Below are 12,243 nucleotides of genomic sequence, written 5' to 3'. Positions count from 1 at the left end.
ATGTCACTTATAATCTATAGGAGTAAATGTGAAAGCTTTATTAGAACATAAACTAAAAAAAAAAAACTACTCAAATTTATGTGCGGCAGTATTACATGCCTTTTCCATTGCTACTGCAAATTAAAGCCTGTTTATTGTTAAAAAGTATCTCTCATGTTTTATGACTCTAGAAGAGAACCCTGCCTTCTGAAGTCAGAAGTCCCTGTTACAAAGGAATACATTTATTTGATGAATAAGTGACATTAGAATGAGACCAGAAATAACAAAATGAAAACACCCAATTTTCATTATTCTATCAAATCAAATATTTTCCTGTAACTTGTTTCTTTCTATTCTTTTTCATATGAATGTATAATTTTTACAACTAATACTCTATGACTTTTTGCATTTTTTCATATTATATAATTTCTAAGCTTTTACCTCCTACTTCATAATGATCATTTTAATCATAAATTGATTTCAAAAGAGAATCATTTGTTAAAAGCAAAAATGTAATGCCTCTTGAATTCTTGCAGTGCAGGGACAAACTTGAGTGTTTTTCCTGTCCTTCCTTTGACTGCTGACTGTGCACTTTATGGCTTTGAATACAAGACTGTTATCACCTGATTTCCATTTGAGTAGTAACGATAATGCAGAGTGCAAAAAGAACTAGGTTTTAGGTGACAGCCACATCATTTAATATCTGCTTATTGTTTCTACAGGGGAATTCTGGCCTGGGATTCAGTATTGCTGGAGGGACAGATAATCCCCACATTGGAGATGATCCTGGCATATTTATTACGAAGATTATACCAGGAGGTGCTGCAGCGGAGGATGGCAGACTCAGGTAAAGATCTGAAATGTTAGAATTATTTTGAAAGTAAATCTGCTGCATTAATGAGACATATTTGTACCTTTAGAGAATAATAATTCTATAAAAGTTCTGTACTTAAAAGAGAAGGTCATTAGAGCCAGATTTCTGTAATGACTTTGCAGATCTCTTGGTACTTATTGAATTTCAACTAGTGTTTGATTTCTGTTTATTGATGGATACTACATTCAACACTAGCCCAGGCACTATAAGAAGGGGTTCAGATACATCTTTTGTTTACATGGCAGCTTCAATCTAGTTGAAAAGAGTAAAATGAACTAATGAGAAAATAATATATTGTATAGAAACAATGCATTATAAACAGCATTAGCAATAACACAATGTTATAGACACTGTATGTATTCATGGATTCAGCAACCATTTATAAGGTTTTCTCTAGCATTTATGGAGAGTGAGAGAGAGTCTAAAAAAAATCATTCTGCAGAAAGATTTCAGTCTGGATCTTAAAGAATAATTAAGATTTCACTAACCCTACAAATGTGAGTGGGAACACAAGGAAAGAGCAAGTTGTCCCAGAGAAGAGAGAAACCAGCTTGACTTGGATGAAGAACACATGGTAAATTTAAGTGGGTGGAGTGGAGCCACATACTGCTCTATGATGGAGAGTGGTAGCTGCTTGAGCCAGATCATTCTCTTAAAGAACTAAGGATAATTTTGGAAAAGAAGAGGCACCCACATAGGGCAATTAGTAAATAACATAAAATGTTATGAAATCAAAATACTAGCTAAAAAGAAATTATGAGTTGGAAAAAAATAGAGGAGATCTTCTTGGGGAGAATAACATGGCCTAATGTCATGTTAGCACCCCTATTAGGCTGTAATCCTGTCAGGCCAAACAGTTATCTATGTATAAGTGACTCAATAAATTCTTTCTGAATGAATATGTTTTTGAATAAATAAATGAATAAAGTGGAGAAGAGGAAGATGGAAAAATTAATGTGGGACGGAAGATAGAGAGTTAAGGAAAAATTATTCATGATACTTCTTAAAGACTATAAGAAAGTTTATTCAAGAGGGATTACTGCAATGGGGGTTTTGCAGAAGGGGAGAGAGATTGGGTTTAACTATGCATACAACAAGGACAAGTTGGGATATCAGTGGATGGGGAATGACTAAGAGAAAAAGGGGGGGATTCTGGTCATGGTGGGATTCTTATTAAAGGCAGACCAGGGTGATAAGCTCTATAGAGGATAGAGGATGAGAAATTTGATCAGATTCCAAAGATGAGGGAATTTTGGCAAACTGATTCAGCAAGATTCTTGCTAAAACTAGACTAAGTGGGCCAAGGAAAGAGCCCACGACTGAGGCCTAGTGGAGAACAGGGCCCAGAGAAATCTGACTCCAGTTTGATCAAGAAGAGAGTCTTTTCAAATAGCACAAGTGAAGTCCTATAGGTAAGAATGACTTCAGCTTATATGGAGCCACATTGAGGAATGTGACCTAAGTAGCAGAAATGTAAACTTTATGGCTTTTCCTAAGTCTGTTTTATCATTGAGCATAAATAAGCTACTTTGCTATTTTTCTCATAAGGCAGCCAAAGACACTTTTGTTGTTCTGATAAACGATTACATTTGACAGCTGCATCTTTTCAGGTTGTAGAAGAGAATCACATTTTTTTTCAGGTACATCTACAACTTTTATCAATAATAATAAAAAAAAAGACACTCCCACAGGAATTATAAGGTTTATAACAATAGAATTTTCAAGCTGAATTAATTAAACTAATTTCTGAGTGAGGAAATATCCATGCTAGAGTGAAAGGTTTGAAATTGACTCTGTGTAATTCTATGAGTCATGGTGGGGATTATGTTTGCCAACATTAGACCCTCGAAAAACTCCATTTTAAAAGTTTAGAAAAAGCTTTGTTCAGGGATAATTTAGAAATCGGCAGGCCATAATCATAATGTTGAACCAATTCTTTACCTGCAAGTGGAGGAATCTCTACCCCTTAACCAGATTCTGGCCCTAAGCTTAAGATAGAACAGACTTCACGTTACATGCTTGCCCTACAGTTAAGAATGGAAAATGGCACCCCTGATGGTGCTTATATTCTTTGCAGCCCCATGCCTACTTCATTTTGATAGATACTTGCTACTACCACTGAGAGTGTTCCTCCCATCACTGCTTCCTGCCATGAACTCAAATGGCTGGAGGACATCTAAGAGTTCATAAATAACAATTGATTGAAAATTGGCAGCATGACATTAAGCATTGATTTTCAGAATTTGATAGTTGATCTAGTCCAACGCCTATATTTCACAGAGGAGTATACTGTGGCTCAGAAGAATGATTTCTCCTGAGACATAAATCATTTGAGGATCCTCTTTATCTAGAGTCCAAATGTCTTGACTCAAATAATGAAGATTCTAAGGTAGTATTAAGAGATAGTAACACCTAAGCCTCAACTAAGCCCAACTAAGTCTTCTCTCAGTATGACATGAACACTGTTTGAGGTTGTGCCAACAAGCTATCAGAAGTACTTTTTATCTTACCATTAGTCCTTAAGGACATGGAGCCAGGATGTTACAATGAGCTCTGGAAAATTATAGGTTCTAATGTCTGTTTATTAACATAACTGACCTTAGACAAGTTAAACTCTTTTAGTTGCTGTTTTCTAATCTATAAAATGGTAGCAATAATATGTACTTCACTGAAAGGTTCTTAGGTGAGATAAGCCAAGTTCTTAGTTATGCCAGGTGGTCAATACATTTTGCCAACATTTTCTCCTTTCTCCCTACCTATCCTCTCTTCCTCTCAGCAGTCCTTCCTCTCCTCTTTCTTCTGTTTCTTTCTCTTTTTCTTTATTTTCTTTCCTCTCATTCCAACTACCTTTCCTTCAGTCTCCTTTTACCCTCTATGTCCTTCCCTAAGCTTCCTGTTCCCATCTTTTCAAATCCTTTTTTCTCTTGGTCATAACATGAAATTAAAGGCCATTTTAAAAATGGGTATTGTACTAAGAAAGGTTCCATACTTCTATTCTGAAGTTTATAATTCAGGTAAATAAACCTGCTATGTTTCCCTCACTTAAAAAAAAATAAACCTATAAACTAAACATAATTTTTATGTAAACAAATCCTTCCTTCGGTGTTTCCTGTGAGTTAGAAACTTTTAAATTTTTTCAAATGTATCCTTTGCATTATAAATTGCTATTATCTAAATGTTTGTGTCCTCCCCAAATATATATGTTGAAACTTAGTCACCAGTGCAATGGTATTAGGAGATGGAACCATTGTGAGGTGATTAGGTCATGAAGGTGGAGTGCTCATGAATACCTTTTTAAAAAAGTCCCTGACTTTTATCAGTTCCCTTATAAAAGCTATACCTTGTCCCTTCCGTCTTGTTAGGGCATAGCTAGAAGGCAGTAAGAACCAAGAAGAAAGCCCTCACCAGATATCATCAAATCTGCCAGTGCCTTGATTGTAGACTTCCCAGCCTCCAGAATCATAAGAAATAAATTTCTGTTGTTTATAAGTCACTCAGGTTATGATATTTTGTTATATAGTAGCCCCAACAGACTAAGATATAAATTATATTTTTGACGGTTAAATAATACTAAAATGTACAGACAAGCTGATGCCCAGAAAAGTCTCTTCATATCTGCCACAAGGAGAAGAGTAATCTGAACTCTAAACTGATAGATTATAATAATGAGATCAATAATAATAATAAAGACCAATATACTACTTACAATGTACCAGGTTCTTTTCTGGCACATAACTGATATAAATGTTTAAATGATTCAATAAAACCATATGTTTATTATCCCATTTTTCAGATAAGAAAATTGAAGAACTGAGAGGTTAAGTAAACTTGCTCAAGTTTGTAATGCTAGTAAATATTGGGGCCAGGATTTGAATGTAAACAGTCTGGCTCCAATGTCCATGTATTTATGTTCCAAGCTATATACTTAAAAGACATCCTGCGATAAGCAGCATTCTAAAAATGCCACTCCATAAAGTTGCAGGATACAAAATCAGCATACAAAAATCAGTAGCATTTATATACATCAACAATGAACAATATGAAAAAGAAATTAAGAAAGCAATCCCACTTACAATATCTACAAAAAAATTAAAAAATGACTAGGAATCAATCTAATCGAAGAAGTAAAAGATCTATGCAAGGACAATTAAAATTGTGATGAAAGAAGTAGAAGACACAAAAAAATGGAAAGATATTCCATGCTCATGGATTGGAAGAATTAATATTGTTAAATTGGAAATACTATGCAAAGCAATTATCCATATAATCTATGTCAAAATATCAATGTCATCCTTCACAGAAATTTAAAAAATCATAAAATTTATATAAACCACAAAGAGCCCAAATAACCAAAGCAATCCTGAGCAGAAGGAACAAAGCTGGATACATCATATTACCTGATTTCAAAATTTACTGCAAAGCTATAGTAACCAAAACAACATGATACTGGTATAAAACCAGACACACAGACCAATGAAACTGAATAGAGAATCCACTTATAAATCTATATATTTACAACCAACTCATCTTTGACAAGTATATATAATTGGAGAAAGAATAGATTTTCAATAAATGGTGCTGAGAAAAATAGATAACTATATGCAGAAGAATAAAACTAGACTCCTATCTCTTAGCATATACAAAATTCAAATCAAAAAGGATTAAAGACTCAAATCTAAGACCTAAAACTATAAAACTACTAGCAGAAAATATTGGGAAAATGCTCCAGGACATTGATTTGGGCAAAGATTTTTTTTATATAAGACCTCAAAAGCACAGGCAGCCAAAGCAAAAATAGACAATTTGGATTACATCAAACTAAAAATCTTTATCAGAGCAAAAGAAATAGTTGACAAAATGAAGAAACAACCCATAGAATAAGAGAAAATATTTTCAAACTATCCATCTGAAAAAGGGATTAATAATCAGAATATATAAAGAGCTCAAACAACTAATAGCAAAGAAACACATAATCTTATTAAAAATGGGCAAAGCATTTGAACAAATATTTCTCAAAAGGTAACATACAAATGGCCAATAGGTACGTGGAAAAATACTCAACATTATTAGTCATCAGAGAAATGCAAGTCAAAACTACAATGAGATATTCACCCCAATAAAAATGGCTTTTATTCAAAAGACAGGCAATAACAAATGCTGGTGAAGATGTAGAGAAAGGGGAACCCTTGTACACTGTTGGTGGGCATATAAATTAGTGCAGCCACTATGGAAAACAGTCTGGAGTTTTCTCAAAAAACTAAAAGTAGACCTACTATATGATCCAGCAATTCTACTTGAGCATATCTCCAAAAGAAATGAAACCAATATATCAAAGATATTTTTGCACTTCCATGTTTATTGTAGCACAATTCACAATAGCCCAAATATGGAATCAACCATAAATGCCCATCAATGGATGAATGGATAAGGAAAATGTGGCATATATACACAATGGAATATTATTCGGCCATAATAAAGAATGAAATCCTGTCATTTGCAACAATATGAATGGAACTGAAGGCCATTATATTAAGGAAAATAAGCCAAACACAGAAAGACAAATATTGCATATTCTCAATCATGTTTTGGAGCTTTAAAAACGTGAATCTCATGAAGATAGGGAGAAGATTGGTGGTTACCAGAGGCTGGGAAGGGGAAGGGGGAGGTTGGAGTTGAAGGGCAAGAGAATATAAATGTACTTATTTCCACTAAACTATACACTTAAAAAGATAGTAAATTATATATGTATATTTTTACTTCAATTTAGGAAAAAGGAAATAAATAAATAAAAATGCTACTTTTCAAGATTCCACAGCCTAATCCATAGAGCCTGTGACTATGATAAGATATCACTGTGAGATTATGTTACATGGCATAGTTGACCTTAGGATAGGGAGAATATACAGGTAAGCCTAGTCTAATCACATTAGCTCATAAAAGGAGAGAGCTTTCTCTGGCGGGAGGCAGAAGTCAAAGAGACTTGAGATGTGTAATGTACTCAACATATTATTGCTGGTTTGAAAATGGAGGAGGCCATATGAGAAAGAATTACAGTAGCCTCTAGGAGCAGAAAGAGGCCCCCAGCTAACACCCAACAAGGAAGCAGTGACCTCAGTCCCACAAGCTCAAGAAACTGAATCCTGCCACAACCACATGAGCTTGGAAAACCCTGAGCCTCCAGCTGAGAATGCACCTTGGCCAACACCTTGATTTCAGCCTTGTAAGAAACGGAGTGGAAATTCCAGCCATACTTTGCTGGACTTCTGACCTACAGTGAGCTAATAAATGGATATTGTTTTAAGCTACTAAGTTTATGGTAATTTTCTAGGCAGTGATAGATCAATAACATAAACATCATTCTAGGAATCCTGGGATCATTATAAAAAACCTTCCTGTGTATGCTAACTTATAGCCAATATAAAGTGAGAGTGTAGGCTTAAGACACAGATATAGTGAGAAGTGACTTTCTCCCTAAGTATATCAGACTTCAAATTCAGCTCTAGTCTCAGTGGTGGCCCCAGAAAAGAGAAGCAGGTGAAAAGGCATAATATTTGGAGTCAGAAGACCTGGGTTTCAAGTATGCACTCCTTTCTAGCCATGTGACTTTAGGCCTCTTTTTAAGCTCTCTTTTCTTCAGTTTCCTCATCGGTACATTGGATATAGGTGTGTATATCTCAAGAAGCTACGATAAGATTACATGAAATAGTGGGTGTGAAGGAGCTATGTAAAAGGCAAGGCCCTCAACACAACTCAGTTATATACAGAACCAGCCATTTAGCAGGGTGCCAAACCTGAGCCACAAGTCTGTGACAGCCAGGAATGGATGCCATGGTAGGCAAAACTGTAAGACGAACCCCAATAATCCACATCCTTGTATAATCCCTTTCCTTTGAATGTGGACGAGACCTGTGAAGATGATGAGATATCACTTCTATGATTACACTACTTTATATGGCAAAAGAGACTTCACAGGTGTACTTAAGGACCCTAATCAATTAACTTTGAGTTAATCAGAAGGGAGATTATCCTGAATCAGATTGACCTAAACCAATGAGTTCTTTAAAAACAGAGAGATTTTCTTGCTGGCTCAGTTGAAGCAAGCTTCCATGTTGTTAGAGGACCTATGGAGGGAGCTGTGTGGCAATTACATAGGGACAGCCTGTAGGTACTAAGAGCATTCCCCAGCCTGTAGCTAACAAGATAGAATATGTCAGTTATACAACCACAAGGAATTGAATTCTACTGATAGCCACATGAGCTTCTAAGAGGACCCCAAGTTCCCAAAAAGAATGCAGCAGAGCTGACACCTTGATACATGTAGCCTTATGAAACCCAGAATAGAGGACTTCTGTAAGTCATGCCAGAACTCCAGACGCTCTGAAACTCTGAGATAATAAGTATATATTGTTTTATGCTACTTAATTTGTGGCCAATTGTCATGCAACTATAAAAAACTAATGTAGATATATGAATTCTGGACCCTAAAATTTCCTTATGACTGGGCTGCAGAGTGGCTTGCCTGTTGCAGATATCTGTTAGCACTATTGTATCCTAAATTCAGAAACACTGATTAGGCCTCATGACTGGGCTCAAGCCCTTCACATATCTGAAGACAAGAGGCCAAAAATCACAATTAGAAATGAGATGGAGCAAGGCCAGAAATAGGGAAGAATTTACCCCCTCAGGAGGAGGGACAGAAGAGATGGAGACTGAGATCTGTTGTTATGTCTAATGGCTGGAGATGTAAGTCTGAGCTGGTGTGATGGACAGCCAGAAGCTATGGGGAAAATGTCAGAAGGCAGTAAGTCAAGAGTCAAGGCGAGAAGAGCACATTGGTGGTTTAGATGAATTTCTCTGGACAGTGATTCTTTTCCACTGGAACCTGTTTTTAAATATAACTTTTTGAGTATGTGTCTTTATGGGTATGATATTTGTCCTTTGTGTCATATGTATAAAATACAGAAGAGTACACAAAAACTGAACAAAACATGACACATTTTTTTACACTTTATAGAGCCAATTACAAATAACAGTTTTTGTATATGTCTTTCTGTTTGTTTGTTTGTTTACTATTTATAAAAATTTAGTTTAGAGCATACTCTATATAATATTTTATATTTATTTAATACCACATAACCTTATTCATAGATATTTTCCTCTATCTTTTATAAATATTTAAATTGCTATAAAGTATCATATTTAACCATTCACATTGTTAGGAATTTATTTTCAGTTTTCAGCATTTTAAATAACATGACAATCTTTTGGAAAACATTATTGATATTATTTCATGTTATTTCCTTAGGGTATATTTGGAGCAGCAGAATTTCTGAACAAAATAGTATTAATATTTTAAACATTTTGATACATATTACCAAATGTCTTTTCAGAAAGATATACCAAATTTTACTTATACCAACAATGTTGGAGAGGGCCTATTTTGCAATATGTTGTCAGTATTGCATGTCATTGTACGCACATAATTATAGTTTGTGTTCCAAGGCAAACAGTGATATATTTCCTTGTTTTACTTTGCATTTATTTGATTAACAGTAAAATGGAATTTTAGAAAATATTGCTAGTCATTTGTATTTTGTCATCTTGAATAGTCATTAAAATTTGATGGCATTATCTATCTTTAAAAATGAAATCATTTCAAAAAGAACAGTATGTTTTCTTTCAGAGCAAAATAGGTATATTTCTATGATTTGAAGAATGATTTTTATTTTTACTCTTGTATCTGAATCATAAAAATACCCTCTGCGTAGCTTGAAGTCCCTGGATTGCCAAGGACCAATATTGATATGTCATCCCAGGGAATAACTATCACATGACAGCCTGCACTTGGCGATGCAGCAATGACATTTTACACAACAGTGCATTTATTAAGCCCATCCACAGCACAAAAGCAGCATGTAGAAGCAGGCAGAAAAGATGGCTCCTTGCCAGTTTCCTGACAAGTGACACAATTTAATCTCCTAGCCCTCAGCACAATCATTTCTACTCCTAGACAGGATTTTTTTTTTTTTTAAGTTTTCTTTTTTTTACATTCATTGCTTCATTTATTCTGTGTCTGTTTACAGGTAAAGTTGGCTTTGTCCTTATAAAAGCCAAGATAAGATACATGTTTATTTCAAACAATAATAGTATTAATCACACTGAAGTTTGATTATACTGACAAGTTGGGAGGTCAAGGACCAGTGTTTCAAGGATGTAGTCTTGTGTATAAACAACAACATTGGCCTTTTGACTGTCCTTTGGAAATTCATTCTTTAATTTTTCATTAATATATAGCCATTAACTCACTAGTGATTTTAAAATAAGAACATGAGGAAGAATAGAGAGGGTGATGAGAGGAAAAGGACATAGAGAAAAGGAAGGAAAAGGATGAAGAATAAAAGATTGGTAACCATCAGGAGATGATGGCATTATATAACTTGGAAGTGAAAAATATAAACCTAAACTTAATTTTTTTTTCTGTGCAAATGAGAAGCACCAAGCAGAGGAAAGAGAGCAACTTCTAAGCATCATAGTCTGGAACTTACTCCCAAGGCCCACTTTCATATCATTTAAGGAAATAAAAGATTTCCAGTGAGTGAAATAGCATAAGAGATTGCTAAATTCCTAAGAGTATCTCTCCATATGGAACTTTCGTGAGTTTGGGTGATTGAAAATGAAAACTTTATGAGTCACTACATCCAACCTGTCAATTTCCACTATTACACAACTGACTATTGTACCAAATGACTATGATCACACTAAATGTTCCATTCCATGGCAGAGACTTTTAGTGCCTTCAAAGCCAAGAAACTTTTCTTTTGTTATTGTTTTGCACCAAAGCATGACACAAGCCCAGCTGTTGCTCTGAATAAGAAGACTTTCATGAGGAGAGAGACTTCAGTAACTAGTGTAAATGGCACCAGCATCCTTCTTAGAAAGATAAATGGTTGGGATCTCAGTGGACTCATTCTTATGGATTATTTCCTTCCATCTCTGCCCAGAAAAAATGAAAAAGAGTGAAGGGGAACAACAGCCCTTTTTCCTTTGAGTTCCTCTATCCATAGTATCAGTTCTAACTGTGCTGACAACCTCCTTGGACAAGAAGAAAATCACTTAACAAGTGGTTCTATGGTGACTGGCAATAAGTCCCTCCAAATTTAGGACTACACAAGAAAATTTCTAAACAAGAAGAATAATTTCAGCTGTACCTCTGATAGAACATAAGGCACTCACAAACAGTCTTTCCGAGCTGGAATGGCATCTCCAGTAGTTTTCCTATTTTGGTAAACTTCCACATGATCTGATAAAAGAAAACTCCCATGGGTTAACTGAAATAGCTCTGTGGTGAACATACCCTGTTGGGTTTTTGTTTTTGTATTTTTTTACCACAAATTATTTTAAGACCTCTGGATATCCACATGCAAAAGAATGAAGTTAGACCCCTAACTCACACTATATACAAAACTTAACTCAAAATAGATCATAAACCTAAATGTAAGGGCTAAAACTATAAAACTCTTACAAAAAAAAAAAAACCCATAGGATTAAATCTTTATTATCTTGGAGTAGGCAATGTTTTCTTCATATGACACCAAAAGCACAAATAACAAAGAGAAAAAAATAGATAAATTAAACTTCATCAATTAAAAATTGTTTTGCTTTCTAAGGTCATCTTCAAGAAAGTTAAAAGATAACCCACAAAAATGGGAGAAAATTCTGGCAAATAACATATTTGATAAATGAACTGTATATGGAATATGTAAGAAAAAACTACAATTCAACAATATATAGTCAAATAACCTGAGTTTTTAAATGGTCAAAGGATTTTGTGTTAGTTTCCTATTGCTACTGTAAAAAAATTACTGCAAACTTACTGACTTAAAATAATGAAAATTTATTATCTTATAGTTCTGGAGGTCAGAAATCCAAATTCAAACTCAATGAGATAAACTCAAGATATTGACAGGGTAGCTCCAGAGGCTTTGCAGGATAATTTGTTTCCTTGCGTTTTCCAAGCTTCTGAAGGCCATCTGCATTCCTTGGCTTATAACCCCTTTCTCCCTCTTCAAAGAGAATCAGTCCAACCTTTACTTACATCATCATATCTCTTCTCTGACTATAACTCTGCTGTTTCCTTCTTATAAGGAGTCCTGTGATTACATTAGACTCCCCTAGGTAATCCAGGATAATCGCCCCATCTCAAGACCTTTAAATTATTATTAATTACATCTGAAAAGTCTCTTTTGCTATATAAGGTAACATATTCACAGGTTCCAGGATTAGGACATGGACTTCTTCCAGGGTCAGGAGGAGAGGGGGGTATAATTCATCCTACCACAGATTTGAATACATATTTCTTTAAAGAAGATATACAAATGGCCAAGAAGCAC

General features: G+C 34.9%; 1 protein-coding gene across 20 annotated transcripts in view; it reads left to right on the top strand.

The window, feature by feature from the left end:
• Positions 1-12,243, top strand: part of DLG2 (discs large MAGUK scaffold protein 2) — a 1,870,454-nt gene that overhangs the window by 1,310,355 nt on the left and 547,856 nt on the right. For all 20 annotated transcript variants that reach the window (XM_076002367.1, XM_076002386.1, XM_076002368.1 and 17 more), the window contains one exon: positions 702-826. In XM_076002367.1, the coding sequence (XP_075858482.1) occupies positions 702-826 (125 nt within the window). The remainder of the gene's footprint in view (positions 1-701; positions 827-12,243) is intronic.

The sequence above is a fragment of the Microcebus murinus genome, chromosome 4 (assembly GCF_040939455.1).
Source record: "Microcebus murinus isolate Inina chromosome 4, M.murinus_Inina_mat1.0, whole genome shotgun sequence".
NCBI classification, from domain to species: Eukaryota; Metazoa; Chordata; class Mammalia; order Primates; family Cheirogaleidae; genus Microcebus; species Microcebus murinus.
This window is presented reverse-complemented; position numbering and strand designations above follow the sequence as displayed.